Source organism: Ostrea edulis, chromosome 8, assembly GCF_947568905.1.
Source record: "Ostrea edulis chromosome 8, xbOstEdul1.1, whole genome shotgun sequence".
Taxonomy (NCBI): Eukaryota; Metazoa; Mollusca; class Bivalvia; order Ostreida; family Ostreidae; genus Ostrea; species Ostrea edulis.
This window is the reverse complement of record NC_079171.1, coordinates 4,053,365-4,080,406: the sequence shown is the minus strand read 5'-3', so window position 1 is coordinate 4,080,406 and position 27,042 is coordinate 4,053,365. Positions and strand designations below refer to the sequence as shown.

The window sequence follows — 27,042 nt, the reverse complement described above, 5'->3', positions numbered from 1 at the left end:
ATACAGATCTGTTGTAGTTGACCGATTTTCACAGGGACGTAATAGGGTAATTTGTAGATGATGTTGGTTTCCTGTTTCTCTCCAAGATATACTCTACGTAGGAGTGGCATGTCCTTACCACCCACAAAGGTTTCTTCACATATGTCACAGCATATAAACACCTCTTGAGATTTCTTGTTCGAATTCCAGCTTTCTGTCGTAAATTCCGTTAAAGCGACCGTCCAATATCCATCCAACTGCACTTGTTTATTTAATTGAATTCGAAAACAATTCGGTTTATTTTCAAAATATTCCGAGCTGTCAGTAGACCTCAACACCATTCGAAGACTCATCTTGACTGATGATGATTCGTTGAAGAGGCCTACATTTATTTGATTTTCTCAAGAGAATGTTCGGGAATCCAAGAATTGAATTTATTAGGCCATCCCTCCCATTTTACGTACACTTCTTTTCTTTTACCACGTTTTCTTGTTCTCAACACCTTTTCGACTCTATAAAGAATATCTCCTGACTTCATGACTTTCTGAAGTTCCGATTCATAAAAAGTACCCTCAATTGGGTCATCGGCCAAATCTTTTATTTTGTACACCGGTATTTCACCTCTTTGGTATCGCTTAGAAACTTTGAAATACTCTTCAGTCCATTTCTGTTGGTAATCTCTTTGGAAAGAATGTTTCAGTTGTGAAATACGCACGTCATCTCCTATTTTGTACTTAAAAACTCTTTTGTTCCTTTTTGTTCCCATCGATTTCTTTGGTATGCTCAATTTGGTTGTATTCAGGTTAGGATGTTTTTTCTTAGTGCTCAAATAGGTAAGAAGTCTTATTTCATCTGCATTTTTCTTGTTGACAGTTGCAGGTGCATGTTCACCTAAAGATCTGTGAGGCCTTTGGTTATAACCAGTGACTAAATCTTGCAAAACATCGACATAGCGATAAGTTCTGTTCTTGATGAAGTAACGATACATTATGTTTTTCATGGTACGAATGACTCTTTCGGCATAATTTGCTTTGGTTTCGTTCTGGGTGTATATGGTGTGAACGCCTTCTTTTTTCAAAAATGACTTTACCCAACGATTTTTGAATTCACTTCCTTTATCTGTTCTAAGAGTATGCGGTTTTCGTCTTGTTTGGAAAACTGAATTTAAGGCATCCGTGATATTTCCATGTTGCTTATTTTTCAAAGGTACTATGAACAAAAAGCGACTGAATATATCTATCAACACTAACAAAAATTTGTAACCATCATTCTGAGAAGAAATATTGCTGACATCGGCTAAATCACCGTCCCACATAGAATCAATGGTGTCCACTACAACCTTCGAGCGGGGAAATGAGCGACGGATAGGTTTCATTAAACTGTAAGGATCTTCGTTGTTCAAAAATTGTCTGATTCTTATTCTTCCTATTTTATACTTTCCATCTTGTTGTACGGCTTGATAAAGTTTCTCTGGACCTCCAAATGCCCCCGGATTTCCGGGAGTATAGTAGAGTTTTCTCAAATAGTCTGTATACTTTGACATCCTGTACCTGACTAATCATGTTTTCTTGCTTTTATTGTATTATGTACCAAATAAATCATAAAACATCGTGTTACGTTTATGTATATTTTTTTTTATTATGAATATCATCATGAAATTATACATATTATACATATATACATGCAACCGTCTTTTGTTTACATGAGCAATACAATTTAATCAATAACGCTACCATTCATTGTCACTTTCAATTGTCAGCACGTCTTGTAAGTCACCGACATTACATTCCAGGGACACATCTTCCTGGGGCTCGTAACCAAATGGAGAACATTCTGGGCAATTCAACATTCCAAGCTGATTTTGATGGGACTGCCATATATGCTTAATTGCTGTAGGGGTGTAAATTTTTCTAGGTTACTCCCGGCCTTTAACAATTCATGAGCAGTCTTCTGGGTACGGATTTGGCATGAGAAGACCCTATAGTTCGCTTCTGCATTAACCTTCTACTCTTTGTGGAGCATATCTCTAGAAATACTTTATCAAGTTTTGATTTCACCTTCGCAAAGATGTCGCTCTGCCAAGATGGAGGATGTGTGATGAACCCGTCATCGCACTCCTCATCACTTAAAGTAAAATCAACTTTTAATACTTTTTTGATTTGGGTTCTTCTCTGCTCGGTCTGCCAACCTCTTCTCTGCAATTCCTCTAACGCCGGCGTTCTCCTTTTTGCTTTCTGAAATAAATAAACATGTGCTTTTAATCACTTCTTTGCCAATTGAAGGTGGATGAGTGAGAAATCCTCTGTCACACTCCTTAACACTAAAGGTGGAATTTATACTTTCAGGACATTTTGGACATGTGTCCTCTGTTCACTTTCCTATCCTGGCTCTCTTGGAGAGTTCATAATCCTCCAAAAATTGTTTTCCCTACTTTTCCATTTTTTTTTTAAAAAGAGACAGAGCTATACAGAAGTTTTTATTAATACCTGTATATGGGAATTATCAAACTAAGCATCTTTATAATTGTAATGCTTAACCAATAACAAGAGGCCCATGGACCACATCGCTCACCTGAGTCACCTTGGCCCATATATAAAGAGTTTCCTAATATATTCGCATATAAAACTTTGATCCCTACTGTGGCCCCAACCTAACCCTGGGGGCCATGATTTATACAAACTTGAATCTGCACTATGTCAGGAAGCTTTCATGTAAATGTAAAATTCTTTGGCCCAATGGTTCTTGAGAAGAAGATTTTTAAAGATTTTCCCTATATATTTGTATGTAAAACTTTGATCCCCTATTGTGCGCCCCACCCTACCCTTGGGGGCTATGATCTTAACAAACTTGAATCTTCACTATGTCAGGAAGCTTTCATGTATATGTAAACTTCTCTGGCCCAATGATTCTAGAGAAGAATATTTTTAAAGTTGTTCCCTTTATATTTTATGTAAAACTTTGATCCCCTATTGTGGCCCCATCCTACCTCCAGAGGCCATGATTTTAACAAACTTGAATCTGCACTATGTAAGGAAGCTGTCATGTAAATTTGTACTTTCCTGGCGCAGTGGTTCTTGAGAAGAATATTTTTAAAGATTTCCCTATATATTTATGTAAAACTTTGATCCCCTATTATGGCCCAAACCTACCCCCGGGGGTCATGGTTTTAACAAATTTGAATCTACAATATGTCAGGAAGCTTTCATGTACATTTCAGCTCTTCTGGCCTAGTGGTTCTTGAGGCTATTTTCTTAGGGGGTGTCCAAATTTTGGGGGGAAGCAAACCACATTATTCTTGGGGGAGGGTGCAACACTGTTTTGTTGGGGGGGGGGGGGGCATACAAATCATGATATGGATCAGGATGTTATAACATCCTTCACTCCCCCCGCCTTGATCACCCCTTTCTATGTATGCCTAATGCTCATGTGCATGTACGTAATTAGATTCACAAAAAGAATTTCAGTACTTTATTTCACTTGAGTTTGAGTAAGTGAGGAATAATGTCAGTGAAGAATAATGTCAATTTTTCATCAAACTCCAAACTATACTATGTCATACATGTATGTCATATTATGCCTTACCACAAATGTGCTTTAAATTGTCAAATCATATTAAACACAAACACAAGCAAAAACAAACAAAACCCCACATTGTTTTAACTATTGTTGTCTGCTACCAGTATTTGATGCAAGATGTAGGTGCTTACCCGTATACTAGGTGGTACAGTAATTTTCTCCTCAGCTGGTTTCTCTTCTCTCTTTTCTCTTTTCTCTAACGCTTTTAGTCTTTTCAGGATCCCGTCCTGTTGTTGCAGGATTTTCTCCAAAATACTTCTTGTAGCTAAAACAATATCATTGTTAGATATATTATGAACATAACACAGGAACCGGGGTCAATACCATATCACCCCTAATAAAAAAAACAAACGGCTTGTGTTTTTTATTAGGGGGTGGTATGGTATTAATTGACCCCTACTATTATTACTATACAGACACGATTACCGGTTCCTGTGAACATACACATCCAAGTTTTAAACAGGCAAACCTGACCCACCCACCTCTCTCTCTCTGACTCGGGTGCACACTACAAACGCATACAAGATATTTTATTGACCAATCAAGGGGCCCGGAATTTAAGGCATTAATTGTAACATAGAAGTATAATTTAAACATTATTTCACGCAGTGAATATTTAGATAAACAAATAGGGCCAATATAGCCTACTTATACGTACATTTGTTTGGTTGGCAGACGGGTGTTTCATCGCTCACTCTGGTCCTTGGCCTTTTACTCCCTAAAGTTGGGAGTATTCAGGAGTTCCTAAAGAGAAAGTAAAAAAAATAATTCGGAACACCTCTATTGTGAGGTTGCTATTGAGATAAAATTCGAGAGTATTCCATTATCGCATTACCTCGCCGTTTTCCTCGCGGTTTAAGGGCGAGGTGATCCGATTGTTAATTTTTCCACAAGAAAAAAGTTGAAAGCAGGCGAAAACAAAATAAGATTGTCAATCTTTTATCAAATCTTAAATAACCATTATAATTATGTTATCTACTAATAATCATATTTAAAACGTTTCTGAATGAATTCGAAACTAATGGTATGATTGTGTAACTTCCTAACTACGATGTAAACAGTAGCGTAGCATCATCCAAAAATCTACTACGCTTTCGGAGTAACCTGTAATTTACTTTGGATGAAATACCAAGTACATGTATTTTGCATCTTCATCCAAAATGTTTCACATATAAAGTAATTGTAGAAGTTAAGATTCCATGTAAAACTACGTGCCTGTGAATGTTCCTCATCATTTTCCTCTTCCCCCGATGAATCGAGGATGACGGGCAGAATCCGTCGTCTTTTCATGGCGTTTGGGGATGGGGAGCTAGCCCTGTGTGCCTGTTGTGTGGACAAGGTTTCAAACTAAAGGCATCTTCTTCATTATCACCATCGTCACTGAAGATTCTCTCAGACTCTGAATCAGGATCAAGAGGACGGCTTATTTTCTCTTACTCTCAATAGGCCTATTCAGTGATGGTATTGGCTGAAACAGCTAAACTTTGACGAAATTCCCGCGCGAGAGGGCAGGGTTCCCGCGCTGGAGGGGGATTGGGCGGAAATTGGAACCCCTTGAAACCTCACTACTTTTTAGATGCTTTGGAGGCTCAAGCACAACATCATTTTTAAAGATCTTTATAGAATTTTCACTGGTATGTATATTATATGTATGTGTTTTGTGTTAGTTAAAATGAATAGATTGACATATTTTGTATTTATGCCAAAAAAAGGGTGGTGGTGGGGGGTGAAGAAGATTAACGAAAAAAGCAATATCATATAGTGGCATTGTGGTTGATAAACGAAGAAAATGCACTATTTTCAAGTACTGTACATATTGCTAATTGAAATAAAACTCCATGAATTGGTAATAATATATGTAATTTGCAAAAAGGGATTTTTCATCAAGATATTAGTTGGGGTTTTTTTACCTTTAAATTGCTTGTTTATAGGTACATGCTCTGACGACTCCAACAAACAGCGAATTGTCATCATTTAAAAGAAGAAGTCCACCTCATCCTTGTCTTACATGTGTTTCATACCGATTGTTAAGCCGTTCTTGGCACACTGATTTTGACTGTGGATAACTCCGTTTACCTGATCAGGATATAGGGCTCACGGCGGGTGTGACCGGTCAACAGGGGATGCTTACTCCTCCTAGGCACCTGATCTCACCTCTGGTGTGTCCAGGGGTCCGTGTTTGCCCAACTATCTATTTTGTATTGCTTGTAGGAGTTATGAGATTGATCACTGTTTGTTATCTTCACCTTATATGTATGAGTAATCTTTAAAAGGTATACATTAATGTATTTTTATTTTCAAATGAAATTAAAAAAAGATAATATAACAATGACCTGTGGTTACTTGATGTCCTAAAGAAAGAAATTCAATTTAAATCATTGTATGGAAATCATTGTATTATCCCCCCCCTCCCCCATTGCTTCTTATATAATGTAAAACTTATACGGTACCAATTTTGATGCACCAAATGCGCATTTCGACATATAATGTCTCTTCAGTGATGCTCAACCGAAATGTTTGAAATCCGAAATAACAATGAAATTTGAGAGCTATTATAGCCAAAAACAGAGTGCCAAAATAAGTGGAGTCTATTAGTGAAATGACGGTAATGGCTATGTATAATGAATTTAATTTATTTACATTTCAAGCTGAATTAAAAACAAAAAAACCCAGAGAAGCCATTATTTGAACATTTTCAGCCTTTTCTGTGAAACTGCTGAACCAATTTCAACCAATTTGATTTATAGCATTTATAGGTGAAGTGGAACAAGAATTGTTAATTTCATGCCCCCCCCCCCCCCCCCCCCTCCTCACATACCTGGGGGGTGGGCTTGAACCATAAAAATTAATGTAATCTTTAAAAATCTTCTTTATTCCGGATGTCAAGCAGTCAAACTGATGTCATGATTGTCATAAGCATTGAACCCTCTAGCCTATTAAAATTGTGAAATCCATGGCCCCATGGTCAGGGGTTCTGGTGTTAGGTGCACAGGCACTCGACATTTTAAATATATATAATTAAAAAATTGTCTTCAATGAATAGTTTGTTTACAGGAAGACAATTTTTTTAATTATATATATTTATAAAATGTCGAGTGCCTGTGGTTAGGTGTTCTGGTGTAAAGGTGGGGTTCTATAGATCATATAGTGAAATGCATAAATTGCGTTCTGCCACAAAATGAACTCTGCCACTATGTACTGCCATGTGGGAGTGGGTGGTATCATTTTGCCAGCTCAGTCCACAGAGTACCTCTAGTTTATTTAGGGACCAAAAGTCTCACTAAGTGTCAGTCCAATATCAACCATATATTTATAAGTCCCATTTAGTCAGAGTTGTCAGTCCTTCCAGGCCATGTGCATATCGGTGCAAGACCGATGGAACAACACATATATTTGAGACACTGCTGCTAGCTATATCATAAATGATAAGCAGTGGAATTATCAGAACCCTGTGGAAATATGTATATATCAAGTTTATAAATGCGTTATATTTCCAATTCTTAGCTCAGCTCAAGTAAGTTTTTCTGATCACCTGTTGTTCGTCGTCAGTCTGTCTGTAAACTTTTCACATTTTTGACTTCTTCTCCAGAACCACTGGGCTAATTTCAACCAAACTTGCCAAAAAGCATCCTTGGGTAAAGGGGATTCAAGTTTGTTCAAATGAAGGTCGTGCCCCCTTCAAAGGGGAGATAATCACAAAAATGCCAAAATAAGGTGGGGTCATTTAAAAATCTTCAAGAACCACAGGGCCAGAAAAGTTCATGTTTGTGAAAATCATAGCCCCTGGGGGTAGGGTGGGGCCACAATAGGGAATCAAAGTTTTACATGTGAGTATATTGGGAAAATCTTTTAAAATCTTCTTTTTAAAATCTTCTTTTCAAGAACCACTGGGCCATAAAAGTTCAAAATTACATGAAAGCTTCCTGGCATTGAGTAGATCCAAGTTTGTGCAAATCATGGTTCCGGAGGGGGGAGGATGGGGACATAGTAGCGGATCAAGGTGTTATATGCTGATATATATATAGGAAAAATCTTTAAAAATGTCTCTTGAACTATTTAAGCTAGGGCTTTCATATTTTCTATATATATACATTCTTTATGTGAAGACCTTTCATGTGATGCAATGGTGTGTTATCTTGTGACCTTGACCTGAAAGTTTGCCCTACCTTGAAAAAAAATCTGACCTATTCGATGTGTCCTGAACTATTTAAGGTAGATCTTTCATATCTTGTATTTATTATTGGAAGACCTTTCATTTCATATTTTGACCTTTTACTTGGAATTTGACCTACTTTTAAGAAAACATAACCCATAAAATGTAACTGGAACTATTCTAGGTAGGGCTTTCATATTTTGTATATAAATCCTTTATGGCAAGACCTTGTGACACAATAATGTGTTTGATATTTTGACCTTCTATGGGAAAATGGAATTTATATAAATCTTCTTTTTTTTTTAGAATTCACAACAGCTAAACAATGGCAGGGCCAAGGTGACTGATATTGCCCATGGGCCTTTTGATTATTATGATTCTGATATAATCCTTTCATGACAGGCAGCATGGGTAAACACAGCATGGAGAGCAAAAGGAAAAGGAAAGAAAACAGACAAAAGAAGAAACAGCTTAAAAAAGCAAGTATGAAAAACCACATCTGCCTCTGTAATGCTTCATCTTGCCCAGACAATACAACAATTCCATCATCATCATCATCAGTCAAGCGAAAAGAAAATCTAAATCTTATAACATTCACCTCGGATCCATTGTATGTTCGTTTCATGGAGTACGATATGTTGAAAAAACGTGTTGCAGCCATTGAACAAAGAGAAGGCTGTTGAAGGAAGCAAATGTTATAGTGGAATGCATGAACTTTAGTGTATTTAATTTTTTTGTGGATAAAAGTAGAACCGGTAAAAATTGCTTCTATTAAACTTTAGAGTCTCTTATGGACAAATGTAACACTAATAAACAAAAATCAAACAAAATTATTAGTGCTCAGTAATAAATTTTAAATCTATTAAATACTAGTAGATTACAATAAATTAAAATTATTTGAATTGACATGAACCCATTGTTTCAAATTTAGTGACAGAGACTAAAACTCACTCTCGTATCTAAGTGAAGATATGAAATAATTTTTTAAGGCATACAAGGAAGTGAATTAAAACAAAAAAGGAAATCCTCACACCGATGTGCCAAGGAGAGGTGTTTTCATTTGAAATGATCCTATAGCCTGGCAGATATGGAGAGGTGACCCTAATTGTTTTTCTTCTGATATCACATGTATTGTAGTATAGGAGAGGAGAAAATCTATTGTTGGACCGGGAATCGAACCCGGGACCCCTGCATTACCAGTCAGGTGCTCTAACCACTGAGCTATCAAAGCACGGTCCATATAGCCCTAACTACTAAATTATTTTAACTTGTACTTGTTACCTTAGGCTTGTATCAATCAAGTATCCTATTATATTATTTCTATTGATAGTAAAATGAGTTCATGATCAGAATTGGAGATCCTCATGTCTATTTGCCATGGAGAGGTGTTTTTATTTGAAATGATCCTATAGCCAGGCAGATATGGAGAGGTGACTCTAATTTGTTTTTATAAATGATAAAATTTGTATTGCAGTACAGGAGAGGAGAAAATCTATGGCTGGACCGGGAATCGAACCCGGGACCCCTGCATTACCAGTCAGGTGATCTAACCAATGAGCTATCAAAGCACGGTACATATAGCCCTAACTATTATATTATTTTAACTTGTACAACCTTAGGCTTGGATCAATTAAGTATCTTAGTGTAGTATTTCTATTGATAGTAAAATGAGTTCATGATCAGAATTGGAGATCCTCATGTCAATTTGCCATGGAGAGGTGTTTTCATTTGAAATGATTCTATAGCCAGGCAGATATGGAGAGGTGACCCATAACCTTTTTTATTTTTATTTTCAAAATAATTTAATTAAAAACTGCAAAACTTGTACTGAAATATCATTATAGTAGTAGGAGCATCCTTGTGCCTACTTGCTGTTAAAAGGTGTTTTTCATATCAGTTCATCCTTAATAGCCAGGCAAGGAGAATTGAACCTTTTATCCAAGAAAAAATTAAGATCAACACAAAAGAGATTATTAGTTCATATTGTTTTGTTATTTTTCTTTTTCAAAAGTATTTCATCTTCATGTAAAACTTAATACGGTACCAATTTTGATGCACCAGATGCGCATTTCGACAAATAATGTCTCTTCAGTGATGCTCAACCGAAATGTTGGAAATCAGAAATAACTATGAAGTTTCATAGATTTTAATAAACTGCTTCTATATACGGAGGATATGATGGGGGTTATTTAAATCTTTTTGACATTAAAATGAGGACAAGTACCATGAATGCATGCAACTACGGTGTATTACCACTTTAATTAGATAATTGATTAATTATTATAAGTTTGCATAATCATATTCAACACTGTGTACTTCAAACTTTGAATTTTTTTCTTGTGTTTACAGATCACATAGAGTAGTCACTTGCACTAATGGAGACATACACATTTCATTAATTGTGCAGTACAGATGATACTTACATGTGTAGCAATGCATCCAGGAGCCATCTTTCCATATTTTGTCACCATTAGAGTTTACATGTTATTGGACTGTGTTATGTAGTTTTGTTATTGTTACGTGGATTTTTATTCTGTGAAAAATTAAGCGTTTTTTTTTAAATTGTAATACAATATGCCATTTGAAGCAAAGCGTCCACGCAAGATTTGCACAAAATGTAAATTAGAGTTTTAAAAGACAGACATTTTCGGAGACATGTGGAAGCATGTAGTAAAGACCTTCCACTGTCAAATGCATATAGTGATAGTGATGATAGCAAAACAGATGATGATGTTCATGAAGAAACTGCACTTTTTTCAGATGATGATATATATAACAAGAGCAACGCCAACGTGGCATAATACGCCCGTAGATTTTGCTCAAGGAAAACATATTTTAGTGGGATTCATATTTTAGTGAAGTTAGCACTGTCCTCTGTGAGCTAATTCATTATTATGCTTGTAGAAATGGATATCAAGATATAAAGAGGGATAGCCTTAGAATGCGCTACTTCATAAATATGCTAACGTTTCGGTTTGTATCCTGCCCACAAGGTTTTCCTAAAAAGTGATACTACGACTTTGACCTCTGACCTTGAAAAACAATAGGCATCTTCCTCTCATCATGGTGATCAAGTTATAATGTCCTGGAGCTTACGGTTCGGTTTGTATCCTGCCCACAAGGTTTTCCTAATAAGTGATACTACGACTTTGACCCCTGACCTTGAAAAACAATAGGCGTCTTCCTCTCATCATGGTGATCAAATGTACTAAGTTGTAAAATCCTAAGGCTTATGGTTCAGTCTGTATCCTGCCCACAAGGTCCGGAGAGACAGACGAACGACGCCATACCATAATACATACCGTCTTTGATGGGCGTTTAAAAACTATGATATCAAGAAAACTATTACACACAAAACTTTTTGTAGTGAAGAAAATGCTGAAACATTTTTTGACGATGACTTTGAAAACAGTGCAGACATTTTAGTGAGCAGTGATTCTGACTCTGATATTGAAGATACCGACATTTCTATTGATACAAATCTTGAAGAGCATAAAAATGTATCTGAATCAGAATCAATAAATGTGTTGACATGAGTTATATGTACTATTTTGGTACTGTGGCAGTCAGTATATAATGTGTCTGATTCAGCTGTTGAAGCTATTGTCAACTGTTTTTTGTTTTTTATGTATTTTTTCTGCAGTTCTTCAACCATTAGTAAATGTTTTCCCTCAAAATATGTACTCAATGTCGAAAGTTTTAGCTAGCAGCTAGGTGCAATTTCTTCAGTATGTTGTGTGTAGAAAGTGTTTCACACTGTATGAATTTAATGATTGTTTTGTAAGAGTTGAAGGGAGACAACAATCCAGACTTTGTAATCATATATGCTATCCAAATCATAGACTTCCACATATGCGTAAACAATGTAAAGAGTTTTTACTGAAAGACATAGGAGAAGCAGGTGTTCCAAACTTTGTACCATTTAAGACATATTGTTACAAATCACTAAAGTCGTCATTGGAAACCTTTGTAAATCGTGAAGATTTTGAGGATAAATGTGAAAGCTGGAGATCTAGAAACACCCAAGAAAATGTGCTTCATGATCTTTATGATGGAAATCAAAGTTTAACATGAAAATATAATAAGAAAAAATCTTCTTCTCAAGAACCACTGGACCAGAAAAGTTCAAAAGATTTACTTAGCAGCTTTCAAACATTGTGCAGATTCAAAATTGGTTCTACAGTAAAGTTCGTAGCGCGTCTTGCGGACAACGTAACAAATTCACTGCATGATGATAACGTGCAGGTAATATCGAACATATCGAAGAATTTTGAGCGAGCGAGTGTACGACTGCTCTTGTCACCTATGATCACGTACATGCGCTTCCTATCCGAAGGATGTCCTGATGGGTAAACATCTACTAGGACTGTTTTGGAACACGATTTTCCCTTGAATTTCGTATCACAAATCGCAGTACACATGTTCTGTACTTCGGTATTCACATACGGTGTGGTCTCTTCATTGTACTCTCTTCGTTTACTGTCATGCAATGCAGTACGATGGTTATATTTCCCGCAGACGTCACATTTCAAAGTGGCCTTGCAGTCTCGTGCCATACGAGATGAGTCACAACAGCGAAAACACAATCCAGGATTTTTCAAGATTTTCTTTCTTTCTGAGAGTGGCTTCAGACGAAAACTTTTACGGTCCTTGACGTGATGATGCGAATTATGAATGGGACACCTTTGTCCTTTAGTTTGCGGAGGTTTGTTGGTTCCACTTCGGGTTTGCAGGAGAAAATAGTAGTGTTTTTTGCCTTTTTGTTCCGAGCTTGTCCATCATGCAGCACTTGAGGGTGTTTCAAACTGAAATCCCGGGTCATTCCGAATTCTGCTCGTTTCCGGAAGAAATTCAACCAGGTACGAAAATGGCGGATATGGGACGTCAAGTCGAGCCTTGTAGCTTGATGCTCTTGTTGTCCATCTTTCTTGTAGATTAATAGGTAACTTGTTCATAATTGGTATTATTCCTGACGAGGAATCGAAATAGGACAACAGTGTTGAATATTTAGAGTTCTTGGTAGCCTCAATATCTGATAGAAAATCAGCTAATTCTTACAAACGTTTATTGTCTTTGTTTGATAATTTAGGAAAGTCTCTTAAGTTTGGATTTCAACGCAGACTGTACGAGTTCTGAGCTTCCATATCTTTCCTCAAGTCTATTCCATATTCGCTGTAGACCACGATCAGGATACGCTGTGTTTGCCGCTCTGATGCTTGCCACATACTTTGAGGATTCAGGTCCCAAGAATTTAACAAGCAAGTCCATCTCCTCGAATGGTGTAACTTGTAAATTGTAATTCCTGAGTAATATTCCGAAAACTGGATTTCCATGAAGCGAATGCCTCCGGACGATCAGTGAAATGTGAAAATCGTGAGAATATGAGATCCTCCTTTAGAAGAAACTTCGTAAGATCACTGATGACATTCTGATTTTCAGGTCCTGGTAGGTGTAAATTCTGCTGCTCTTGGATTGAGAGGATATGACAAGGTCTCTCTTTTTTCTGACGTATTCTGCATTACATTTGTGTCTCTGGAAACATTGGTTTCACTGTGATCACTCACATATTGAGCCGTGTAAACGTTTCGGTCGATCGGTACATCAATGTCCGAAGGTACAACAGATCTCCGTCTGCTTCCTGGATCGAAATTTTCCGGTGCTTTGACTTCTGCCTCAACGACTGCCGCTTTCCTTTCTTCCTCTAGAAGGCGCTGAGTCGCTTCGATTTCTGCTTTCTTTCGTTCATTTTCGGTTTTGTGCTTAGCCTCAATTTGTTGAAGAATTGCATTTTGCTGCATTAGTTCGAATTCTCGTTTATGAAATTTCAGTTCTGCACGCTTAGCCCGAACTTCCATATGTTTCCTTGCTCTAATTGAACTCGTGGATGAGGAAGCAGACCTCCGTGAAGCGGTTTCTGTAGCTTCCATGCGAGCGTCACTAATCCTGCGTTCCAGTTCCTGAATTACAGTCTTTCCTTTCTCAAAGGTAGTTCTCTGGGAGTCCAACTCCTTCAAACTGTCTCTAGTATTTGTACGTTGGGGAAATTCGATGAAAGACATACAAATCCTCTCATATTTTTCACTATTTGTGAGCAAGTTTGAACGCAATATGCGAAGTGATTTCACATCAGAACTGTGTGTCTTAATTTCTAGAGGAAAGTCCTCTATAGCACTCCATACCACATCGATTTGTGAAATGAATTTCCTAAATTCAGTTTCGTAATGTTCAGTACCTCTTTCTGTTACGGTTCGCATACGTTTTTCGTCCCCTGTTGTCGTGCTTGTTTCAGCGTCTTGTGTATCAGCCGTTTCTTTAGACTGTGCCATTGTTTGCGTAGGTATAATATATCTTTACTATGACGACGCCACTATCATCGTTTTTCAGTTTTTATTAGATGAGAGGAAGGTAAAGACTGTAAACAAAATTAACAAGACTGATAAGTACACAGGTTGTTTACATCTACAAAGTTTTGACTCAAAAATCGACATTACCGAATAGAAAATTGTATCTGAGCTATTAACATGATAAATGGACATAAATCATATTGCAAAATGTAATAAACTTACTATATTGTGGCCTAAACACGGCGAAGAGAGATGGGAAGTTATAAGTAAAACATGGCAGAAATCGTACTTCGTGCACGCATGAAATTACAGCTGAAAAAGATTACAAACGGATAATAATGGATGTCACATATTCTGAATACCGGACAAAAACGGATTCGTAATAATTACAGTTTATTAACGGAGTAACAATACAACTAGGGTCTGTCGCGGCCGGGATACGAACCCGGGCCTTCCGTATGCGGGGCGAACGCTCTCACCTCTAGGCCACCGAGGCGGGTTTGAATCGACGCAGACTATTCTCAAACAAGTTGATAGTAGAGCGGTTCCAACAGTTTCGTTAAAAAGTCGGCATTTCGTAAATTTTATGGTCGTCATAACGATCTAGTTTGTCAATACCAGTGATCGCGAAATGGTTTAAAGGACATTTCGGTCTGGTGAACACAGGAACATTACCAGACCGAATCACATTTTACCAGACCGAATTAAGTAGTATTTTTCAATACATTTGTATTATTCTCCCTTTGACTTTGAGCCTCCTGGTCATTCTATTTTTGTTTTAAAGGTTTACCGGGGACTGCATTACTGTTAATAAACGGAACTGGAAGTCGAAACGTAGTTTCTGAAAGTGTTGCCGGAAAGTCACCGGACATTCGGACCGAAAATATAACGGAGTTTATCGGACCGAGAGTCAAATTACCGGACATGTCCGTCGGTTCTCCGACATTTCGCTTTCACTGCAATACAACCGCTCATTGGGTCAAATGCTGTCTGACGTGTTTCATACCAATTGTTAAACCTTTCATGGCACACTGATTTTGACTACAGATAAATTCATTTATTTAATAAGGATGTAGGAGTCGAGGCGGGTGTGAGCGGTCAACAGAGGATGCTTACTCCTGATAGGCACCTGATCTCACCTCTGGTGTGTCCAGGGGTCCGTGTTTGCCCAACTATCTAATTTATTTTGCGTACAGGAGTTATGAGATTGACCACTTTGTTATCTTCAAAAATCATAAACGACGTTTTATCTATTAATAATAATATTCACATGTCGATTCGATATATCACAGTGGAGTCGATTAGAGATCCCGTGGGGATCCTGGTTAGAGTAGGTCCTCAGTACCCCTTGCTTGTCGTAGAAGGTGAGTAAATAGGGCGACCTCTTTAAGTAAAACGGTAGAAACCGAGATCCCTTGTCGCAGCAAGTGTGGCACGATAAATATCCCTTCCTTCTCAAAGGTCACAAGCGCCAAGCATAGGCCAAATTTTGCAGCCCTTCATCGGCAGTGGTGTCGTCTCCATGTGAGAGAAATGTTCTCGAGAGGGACGTTAAACAATATTCAATCAATCAAAATAAAAGACACAACAGCGTATTGCATAATCGGGTGTGACCAGTCGACGACATGCTCACTCTTCCTAGACAGCTGATCCCACCTCTGGTATATCCAGGGGGCTCTGTTTGCCCAACTATTTAATTTGAATTGCTTATTGGATTATGAGATTGGACACTGTTCGTTACCTTCACCTTTCATAACAGTTATGCAATGACGTCATACGGAAGCGCATGTTTGTCATGTTGTTATGATACAAAATGTCCTCATGTATGCAACTAAAATAGTTTCTGAAACTTAGTAGCTCCGTCTGTGTAGGGCATATTTTAAAAGTTCTGCAGTTTACGTGCTTCAATGCACTATGACCTGCCTTAACATACTCGCCTGAACACACCATCTGAAAACATTTGCAGATTTCATATTGATACTCGATAAGATTTGTCTGCGGTACCTTGACTTCGACCCAATGGTTCGGGAGAAAAGGTTTACAAACAGATGTTGAAAAACGTGCAAAAGAAATATCTCAAGCTTTTAGCTCATATATCTCATTAATTCCTTTAAAAATGACAAACCTCCTCTTCAGTTTTAAGGGCTCCCGTGGCCGAGTGGCTAGAGCATCGCGTTTAAAATCACTCGGCCTCTCACTTCTGTCGGCGTGGGTTCGAATCCCGCTTGCACCGGTAAGTGAGAAAGTTTCCCAGTTTACTTTCGGAAGGTCAGTGGAGACGTCTCTTCCCAGGTACATTGTATCTTGAGTGTAAAAACTGGGCGCCACCAGATAACTGAAAAATCTTCAGTTCATCAGATATATTCTTGGTTTGTTTGAAAGGCAGGATGTTGCTGTATATGGAAAGGCAGGATGTTGCTGTATATGGTTGCAAACTGACTTCATCTTCCTTTATCAAATCTTGGATGAAATTTCCAAGGACATTAGAATTATATCCCTGTATAGAAATTGGAAATACAAATTTACAAATATCTCCTCAAACAAAACGAAAATCAAATTTAAAACTTTAAACCTCCACGCGGGTAGATTAAGGATTCCCTTATAGAATATCACAGTGCACTTTATGCCTTTACTTCTCTGAACTACCAATATGACGTTATAATGGAAAATGACGTCAAGTCACTGCATACTTGAGCTGTTATGACGGGGAACGTTTCAAAATCTCTAGACCTTATTTCAAACTGCCTATCAGATCTCAGAACGCTATTGCAAAATTCACGTGTCTGAATTGTATTTTAATATCTTGTATGTCCGAATATTCTAAAATAGTTTGTTTAATTACCCTTAATTTAAATTCAGCGTGTTTACACTACTTTCGGAAAATATACTTTTGAAATGTACTCTGTTTTATACCAGTGGTAAGAGGTAGAATTTATGATGTGTTTATAAAAGAGTCTAGCGCTGGTAATTCATGAGGAGTTATTTGAGATCTATTACGGAAATCGTAAGAGGAGTTTGTTCTCTATCCGAATCTTGCTTGGTTAAATGTATGATGGCTTTGTTTGAATACAGATTACCCTCAAATGTGTAGGTAAGTGTGTCAGTAAGTTGAACTCTTCATAAAATACGTGTATTGTGTACGCAAGTAATACTACCATTTTCCCCAAGCACATTTCGGGTACACAAGGATACGGTGAGTTCATTTATCAAACAAAAAGTTAAAAATAATTGTTAAGTGAGCTGCACTGAAGTGATTTATGTGAAACACTTGAAACAATTATGAATGACCGTCACGTGATCAACGAAGTCATGTGATATCATAACAGATATGTTAATATATAGCCGAGAGAATCTTCTATATAAATTGTCTGTACTTAAGTATATAAATTACAATTGAAAACCAGAAACCAACCTCGCAATCCAATGTATGTTTTGAACGCATTTCAAGTTCCGGGAAGCCTTAACATAGCTGCGCAATCAAACCAAACATTTATACATGTATTTTGACTTCAAAGCATCTTACGACAAGCAAGGGGTACTGAGGACCTATTCTAACCTGGATCCCCGTGGATGGGGTACTGAAGATCTATTCTAACCTGGATCCCGGGGTGGGGTACTGAGGACCTATTCTAACCCGGGAGGGGGTACTGTGGACGTATTCTAACCCGGATCCCCACGGGATTCCAATGATTGGGGATTTGCTATATGAACACAAATATATAATTGTGTCGGTTCCAGGCATTTTCAGCTCTCCAAGGCAGAATTGGAATATGTTGCAGAGGCATTAGATCTGTAGTTCTGGCACTCTGATCATCAGAAGTAGGATCAGGTGATATCCTGATCAGGATCCGTAGTCAAAATCAGTGTGCCAAGAACGCCCTAACAATCGGCATGAAATGCGCCAGGCAGCATTTGGCTCCATGATAGGTTGTAATGACGAACTAGATCGTTATGACGACTATAGAATTTGCGAAATACTGACTTCAATCGAGACTGTTGAAACCCCTGTACCATCAACATGTTTGTCAGTAGCTTGATCCATAATGCATGTTTGTGTTCACATCAATAGTAAGCACATTACAATCACCTGAACCAATTTCAGAACTTTACGACCCCAGGTGGGATAAGGTGTCTATGAATAAGCTTAAATCTGGGATCAGGTGTACAGGAATAAGCTTAAATCTGGGATCAGGTGTTCAGGAATCAGCTTAAATCTGGGATCAGGTGTCTAGGAGTAAGCATCCCCTGTAGACCGGTCACACACAGCCAGGTGGAATTCGGTGTCTAATGTTCCACATAATCCGTAGAATGTGCATAGTATGGTGGGTTTCCTATAATAAATAGTTGAATATCATGTGTATGATGGTATTTTGGGCCTACTTCGATTGGGAAACCCGTGTTAACTCGGGGTAAGTTAAATGCACGTCATAGACATGCGTAAAGGAATTTTGAATCGAACGAGTTAACTTACTCGAGAGTTGAATCGAAGGTAAATAAATATGGCGACGCCGGGTATGGCAGCAGCCTTTTTTGTGTGTTAGATTTGTTTGTAGAGGATGATATTGAAGAATTTTGTACTACTAATGATTCCACGAGTGATTACATTACTTATTTACTTTCTATGCCACGAAAACACGTCCCCCGCATTCAAGACTTCGCTGAGGACACTGTGTCGAGATATTCTACAGAGGAGTTTAGATCTCATTTTCGGTTGAATAAGGCAACATTTGAAATTATCCTATAAATTATTGCCCCTAGTCTAACGGCAGTCCACGGAGGCGGCAAGGAGGAAATATCTCCAGAAAAACAGCTTCTGTTGTTTATTTGGTATATGGCCAATCAAGAATCTATGCGGGAGACGGCCAATCTTTTCGATGTGTCCCTCTCGACTGTCCACAAGACAATTATCAGAGTTACAAGAACTTTGAACGAGGTGTTTGTTAATGTGAGTCATTATATAATTGATTTTGATTAATAGCTATATTAATGTAAATACAACCACTTTTGTCTTTAATCTTTGCTGTTCCAAGTTATGAACTCAGAATGTAGTCGCCTCTCTCATACAAATGATGCAGTGGCCAGATCAAGCAACACAGAACACAATTGCACAGTCATTTCAGATCGCTAGTGGTTTTCCTGGGATCATTGGGGTGCTTGATGGGACTCATATCAGACTAGCTGCAGCACTAGGAGGAGATTCAGATTACATAAACCGGAAGGGTCATCCTTCACTGCAATTACAGGTTTGTTCATGTAAAAAGAATAAAGCTTGTTTATTTATGAAAATATAAGGGTACATCATTCAATGTAGTTGACCATACTTATGTTCCTGGATTTATTCTTTATTTTAATTATATATCTATTTATTATTATTTTTTTGTTTGCTATTATATTTTACTTTTAAAACAACATTTTGTTCATTAAGTTGCTGTAACTTTAATTTTCACAATGATTTCATGTAAATACAATTATACTACCATTTCAACCAGATTGAAATTTATAAGAATAGATGTTATTGATACAGATTGTTTTTAATAGTTCACCCCATTTAGATGCTAAGTGATTGCAATGCATTATACAGACACAATGCTGAAATCTGATGCAAATGGAAAATGGTTACAATTAAACTGAATGTTGTTATATATATGCATGGTTCAGAACCATGCATGCAGTATTACATATTTCAAGTTACAATTTAACAACCACTTAAAGGATAATTGGGGAAAATTTCAATAACTTTTGATATAATTAAAAATATATAGGCAGTTGTTGAAAATTGTTGTTTTGACGTATAAGATATATTGCGAATTTCTTTTTCGGGAACATACTAATGACCAACAACTGTACGTTTGGTGTTACAATTGCAGATTGTGGTGGACAATAAACTAATGATAATAAGTGCCCACGTTGGATGGCCTGGATGTTCACATGATGCAAGGGTTCTACGAAATAGTACTCTCTTTACGAAAGGTGAAAATGGACAGTTGATGCCACCAGATCTTCATATAATTGCAGACTCTGCCTATCCTCTGAGACCGTGGCTGATAACACCGTTTAGAGACAATGGAAACCTCAGAAATCAGCAAAACCGTTTCAATTCAGTTTTATCATCTTGCAGGCAGACAGTTGAACGAGCTATCGGTCATCTGAAAGGAAGCTTTAGAAGATTGAGGGAAATATGCTTCCATGACCCTGAAGTTATATGCGCTTTCATTATTGCAGGATGTATTTTGCACAATCTGTGTGTTACACATGATGAAGACATAGAGGAATTTGTTGATGTCCAACAAAACCATCACCCCAACCGTTTCAACAACATATATCCTAATGCTCAAGGTGGTGTGCAAAAACGCCAACAGCTTATGAACAACAGCTTATGAACAACAGCTTATGAACATGCTTCCTTAAAGCAAAATGATCATATTCACTTTCACTATCTGTTACACTTTATCTGACTCTCGATTTTCTTTCGAGTTCATCATTGTGTTACTTACTTGTTCAGCCATTGTCTCAGAGTCAAGTCATGTGAATGTACGTTCTTACAGTGTGATTGTACTATGATGCAAGTTGTTTACTATGTGCAATTCAAAAGAATTAAATTTTCCATATCGGCAAAAACAATTGAAAGGAGTTTCAAACTATCATATTTATTCATGAAAGAAATAATTCAAGAGAGTGGACAATTCAAAATAATAAATAAGTATAGAAATAAAACAAAAATATGCAACAATCAAATAAAGCTATAACAGATGTTACTTGACTACACAAAGTAGGCTTGACCAAGTATGAAAAGTATTAAAAAAAAAAAAAAAATACATAGTTCAGAACCATCAAAAAATTTATATTTGACTAGACTTGACTTAGTACCAAATAGTAGATAAGTGTCAAATAACAATTACACAACCATCAAACAAAAAGGAAAAAAAAAAACAAAAAAAACACTGGTTGCTCCATCATAATACATAGTATACATAACGTATAAAAAATAAGAGGCTCGCTTACCTGAAAACAATGAGCAAATGTACTTTAATATGGAATCTGTAGATACTGTTTTTAAATTACTTCACCTTTATCATTATGCTTTGTGCAACCTTGGTTGAATTCTAGAGAAGGAAGTGAAAAATGTGAAAAGTTTACACACAGACGGACAAATAGACGACAGACAACGGTGATCAGGAATAGCTAAATTAGACGTTTGGTTCAGGTGAACTAAAAACAGAAGTATACGATCATCAAAATAATAAAACAAAAGCACTATGGCTATTTGGCAAGGTCAGACCTGACTAAATGCTAGATAAAGGGGGATTGATGATTTAGATAATGAAATGGAGAAATATTGATTAGAAAAATTAGTACTTATTTACACATGGGGGAAATATTAAATTAAGTTTTTATGTCATTTCTCAAACCCAAGAATTTATATTGAATGTATAACCATACATAACAACTTTTTAAATGTTGAACATATATACATTGTAAATTGATAAATCAAATGTCGAGGACCCTGCAATCAAATGTTCAATATTTTTTTATTGACTTTGCGAACAGGTCAAGAAATCTGTCAAATCTGTCTAATTTTTGCCTCTGGTGTTCGAGAAGTTCCTGTTTGAATTCTTCATTTTTTAAGACTGACTCCTTCATAATTTCTACTAATTTGCCTCTTGGTGATTTGTTTTCTGCAGTTTTCAGTCGTTTCAGTGGTGGTGGCTTAAGAGTTTCCTTTGCATCTTATAGATTCACATCAGCATTACAGGTTTCTGCTTTATCCGTATCAATAACGCACAGGGGTCTGGTGGATGGCTTGGTTCCATAGAGGTTGCTGAATGTGTCCTGAAATTTACAAGTCTGTTTCTCTCGACCTGATCTGTTGTTGTTGTCCTCTACTTCCTTATATTTCTTCTTCAGGTTTTTCCATTTGTCCTGAGCTTGTTTACTGGTGACATGGACATTATTTTCTGATAAAGTATTTTTCACTTTCTGCCACAATGTCGTGTGACTTTTTGAGGAACAGAACTCCTCCTCCATGGACGACCGTGTGTCCACCAAGAGTTGTTCCTCCTTGTCTGTCCAATAATGAAACTGAATGTCCTTTGCCTGCTCTTCTTCCTTCGCTTTCTGATCTTCCTTCCCCGATTCTTTACTCTTACAAGGCTCAAGCTTTTTGCTCTGGACTTCCCTCAATACCCAGTTCATAGCGATTTGTTTCACTGAGGGATCTGAAAAATTCATATGAATCATAAACTCATCTGTTTAACTCTACAGTATTTATACTTAGTGCATGATTATCATTCTGTATTAAAATACTACGTTATGGGTTGAAATTTATACAAAACACAGAGAATGAACACTGAACGACACACAGAAAAGGATATATAATTTCTCACAATTGATGCTTGAAACATCAGAATTATAAATAATTTCCTATATAACATTTCATATTCATTTAATTACTCTAAGACTTAAGTTATTTTTATTTAAGAACAAGATGCTGTACATGGCGGTGGCAATGTAAGAAAATGCTAGTATGGCAAAATGTTTGAAGAATTGTAGGTCAAAAGTCACGTAGAAGGTTGTTAGGTCAGAATTGTTAGAGCAATGGAAACGTTTCATCTCAAGAAATAAACAAGTGAAATATGCAAAACCTATCTGTCACAGTTCAAAAGTTATGGTGAAAGTTTGATTTTTTTTTTTTTTTTTTTTTGTATTTTGTTTTGTTTCACAGACACACACACAGACAGATAAGACACACAAAAAATTAGATGCCCCCAAATTCCATTCCGGAGGTAAAGGGAGACTCGTTCATTAGTGTGTGCGACTGCAAGCACCCCTGAGCATTCAGTCAAAATATGCACAAAAGTTGTGAAGTTGAAAGTTGTGAATCTAATATGTTCGTCTAATTGATAAACCTACCCGTGGAATTCAACATCTCCACAATTCCTGGAGTGACCAGACGAGTGTGCTTCGTACCATCCACTTCAATATCCACTTGAAACCTGAAAGAAATGTTGCTTTGTTCATAGATGTATGATTAATTCAATTTTAAGCACACTTTCACGTGAGAGGCCTTTGTAGAAAAATAAAAGTTTATGTAGCAAATACTTATTTTAAAACAGCAGTTGTACAGGTCAGTAGGCCTAGCTTTAAAGTTAAACAATGCACATCAATACAAAATAATAAATCACAAATCTTCATAAACATATATACTTTCAGTGATCATACTGAACAAAAAAGATAATATTACATCCAATTCTATAAGCCTTCAGCATTTGATTAATAATCCCACCCCACCCCATAATATAATTCTAAAAAAATAATCTAAAATTGTGTTTTAAAGAATAATTAATCAAATCTACAATTCAAGTATTTAATTACTTATAATATCCAACTCTAGCATGTCAGGCCTAAGCAAAAGAACTTAGAAGATCTGATGTATATACTTATGCAGCCAAGTTACACAGGCACCGGAAGCATGGACACTACTCCCTCCCCCCCCCCCCTCCCCATTTATTTTTTTAATAATTATTTTAGCAGTAACGATTCTCCAAAATGTGTGGATTCTCTGTCTATCCCATCCCCATTTCGATTTATGTAATCGTTTTGCATTTTTTGTATAGCTTTATAGAGTGCCTCTACCGATATACTACTCCCTATTCAGGATGTTTGGGGGGTGTTAGTTATAGCAAGCCAACTTTTCAGTGTATATGTATACTTTTTGTGTGTATTTTGAAATGAAGCATATGAGTCCGATTCATAATGAAAACATGACATTAAATAGCATTAGAAATATCTTTATTCAACAAAATTTTCTTAAATGGTGCATTTTTACTGAAACTTATGCATCGATGCGACTTCAAAAATTTTGTATGCAGGTCTCTCAGGGGGTGACGGTATACCTGGCGTGTTACTGCGCTTGATTTCAGAGTGAGAGTTGAGTTGGCAAGTATGTATATATTAAGAAAAAGACATGGTTCTGCAGTGGAAAATTCAGCATACACGCTAATGTCATCTTAACCCTTACTCCACCGTTTTATATGATGTAAAGTGAAAAATAAAATGTGTTAGCTATTCTGTTGTAATTTCTGCCTCTATAAAACCTCTCTTTCTATTACCAAGTATTGTGAAAAGCTTACAAATTAGGTAAAACAAGTTCACACTTACCGTGTTTCGCTATTTGCCGCCATCGTTGTGACGTAAAATACCCGATTAAATATGGGTAGTACCTAGGATGTCTCGGGTTAGGTTTAAAGGTCATTTTCGTGACGTTTTAGTGTTACTCGGTACGTTCTCTTCATCCTCGAGTTAACACGGGTTTCCCAATCGAAGCAAGCCTTGTTTAACGTCGCGCTCGAGAATTCTTCACTCCTAAGGATCATGTAACGAACAGTGATCAGTCTCATAACTCCTACAAGCAATACTAATCAGAGAGCTGGGCAAACACGGGCCCCTGGACACACCAGATATAGGACCAGGTGGCTAGGAATATGTCGACAGGTTACACCGGCTGTGAGCCCTCATGAGGTCTTATCCTTAGACGAATTTGACTCCACCTTTTTTGGCACGCTGTTTTTGGCTATAATAGCTCTAAACCTTCATAGTTATTTCGGATTTCAAACATTTCGGTTGAGCATCACTGAAGAGACATTATTTGTCGAAATGCGCATCTGGTGCATCAAAATTGGTACCGTATGTTTTACATTGATCAATGTCAAATGTTGAAAGGGGCTTGATCTACATTGCATAATATTTTTATCATTAACATTATCACGATCGTGGAAAACATAATAGTTCATAATAATATTTTTAAATTTAATTACAACTAGAATATTGTAGTGAAATTGGGGGGGGGGGGGGGGGGGGGGGGGGGGGTTTAGTATTTCTGGTCGGGCTCGGAGTCCTCTGAGCCAGCACGTGATTTTCTCTTTCTCTTACCCGCGAACTCCAGGCAAGCGAACGGGGATTTAATTGCGCAGCATTGTAGTCATTGTATTTGTTAACCTCTTGTAAGTTGTTCTGTATATTTGTGAATATATCAGTTTATAAGTGTTTTTCCGGTGTTCTTTGTGTGTAGGAAATCACTTTATTGCCGTCGCCGGTAGGATATTTCGCCCACCTGCACCAGGGATCATAGTGGGGGTCGCGTGGGAGCCATTTTGAAATGTAGAATTTCTTTGTTAATTTTATTAGTTTACATGGTTAAATGTAATTATTGTATTTGTGTTGTCTTATTCTGGTTTGTGGCTAGGCAGTGATTCTGATGGCCTGGTATTCTGGTCAGGTTAGTCCGAGATGGATAGGTGACGGGGGCATCCCGGGGGGTAAGGCAGTTTATTTTTAAAAAGTATAATTTGTGAAATTGCTCCTGGCAACACAGCAGCTCCACAGTTTGAAAGAGGTTAATTAATTTAATAACAACACTAATGAATAATTCAAGTCTAAGATTGAAATTTATTTAACAATGTTCAGAGGTTAATTAATTTAATAACAACACTAATGAATAATTCAAGTCTAAGATTGAAATTTATTTAACAATGTTCAGAGGTTAATAGGATGGGTTTTTTTTGGTTTGATTTTTTTTGGTAGACTGATGAAAATGATGATGGGAATGGAGGCCAGACTGATGATACAAGCACATTGATGACCATTGTACTCAGTATTATATAGCAATTAAAGGGGGGGAGGCTTAAGGTATTTTAAAATCACTTAAATAAAATTTCCTTTTAACATAATACAAAGTGTTTGAGAAGTGGTAATTAGGATAATGCTATATTAATTTCACACCCTCAAATTGCTAGTTTGTATGATGAGAAACTATTAACTATCATTGTATGCCTACATGTACATTGCTTATCATAGTGGCTTATGCATATTATATTTAGATTGTTATTGCACGCTTACATTCCATATATCGTGGAGCTTATACATGTTATAATTAGAACATGCTTATATTCCTCATCATAACAGTCTATGCATAATTTATTTAGACTATTCCTGCATGTCCACATTCCTTATAATAGAAACCTGTGTATATTATATTTAGACTATTCCTGCATGTCCACATTCCTTATAATAGAAACCTGTGTATATTATATTTAGACTATTCCTGCATGTCCACATTCCTTATAATAGAAACCTGTGTATATTATATTTAGACTATTCCTGCATGTCCACATTCCTTATAATAGAAGCCTGTGTATATTATATTTAGAGTGTCACTGCATGTCTACATACCTTATAATAGAAACCTGTGTATATTATATTTAGATTATTCCTGCATGTCCACATTCCTTATAATAGAAACCTGTGTATATTATATTTAGACTATTTCTGCATGTCCACATTCCTTATAATAGAAACCTGTGTATATTATATTTAGACTATTCCTGCATGTCCACATTCCTTATAATAGAAACCTGTGTATATTATATTTAGACTATTCCTGCATGTCCACATTCCTTATAATAGAAGCCTGTGTATATTATTGGGAGTTGAACTATGTTCAATCTCCCTGGGTCATCACGCACTTTTCTGCGCAGTAATTTGTATTGATTTGTATAGTGGTCGTCAGCGGGGGTTCTGTGTCAGCTGATTTACTCCTAGGTAAATCAACATAAACTTTTATAAACATCCGCCATTAAATAATCCATGTAACTTTTCTGAATTAATCTAATTTTGATAATTGACATGTAAGTAAATGCAATGATATTGTATTCAAATCAATTTGAATACAAGATTTCGATCAAATTGATACTGATATACATAGAAAAATAAAAGATAAGGTTGAAAATTGTCGTTTGTAGCGCAGCGTCACCTATAAACATTGATAGGGAAACGAACGACAACTGCACACAAGACCTATTGACACCGTGGCGCGAAATATCGAATATGGTGCGAAACCTCAGAAAATTTACAAGAAATAACTCTACAACATTGTGTATGTGTATATATTTGGTTTTTTTTTAATGTGATATAAAAAAAAAATGCTTGATGTTA

The 27,042-nt window shown here is 36.8% G+C and overlaps 1 protein-coding gene, 1 non-coding gene and 1 pseudogene across 2 annotated transcripts; 1 reads left to right on the top strand and 2 right to left on the bottom strand.

Annotated features, from left to right (window-relative positions):
- Positions 1–1,907: 1,907 nt before the first annotated feature.
- LOC130049367 (uncharacterized) lies at positions 1,908–12,530 on the bottom strand (annotated as a pseudogene).
- Trnat-ggu (transfer RNA threonine (anticodon GGU)) lies at positions 8,867–8,940 on the bottom strand. Its single transcript has one exon. It is a non-coding gene; the product is annotated as a tRNA-Thr (tRNA).
- A 6,588-nt stretch (positions 12,531–19,118) lies between the features above and the next one.
- LOC125653223 (putative nuclease HARBI1) lies at positions 19,119–21,618 on the top strand. The gene is made up of 2 exons (XM_048882570.2): positions 19,119–19,295; positions 19,920–21,618. Exons 1-2 carry the CDS (start codon positions 19,119–19,121, stop codon positions 20,430–20,432), a joined length of 690 nt encoding a protein of 229 aa, XP_048738527.2. The 3' UTR covers positions 20,433–21,618.
- The last annotated feature ends 5,424 nt before the right edge of the window (positions 21,619–27,042 follow it).

Coding starts and splice junctions, on each gene's coding strand:
- LOC125653223 (XM_048882570.2), top strand. CDS start 19,119: ATGATGCAGTGGCCAGATCAAGCAACACAGAACACAATTGCACAGTCA. Junction 19,296..19,919: donor ATCCTTCACTGCAATTACAG/GTTTGTTCATGT, acceptor TTACAATTGCAG/ATTGTGGTGGACAATAAACT.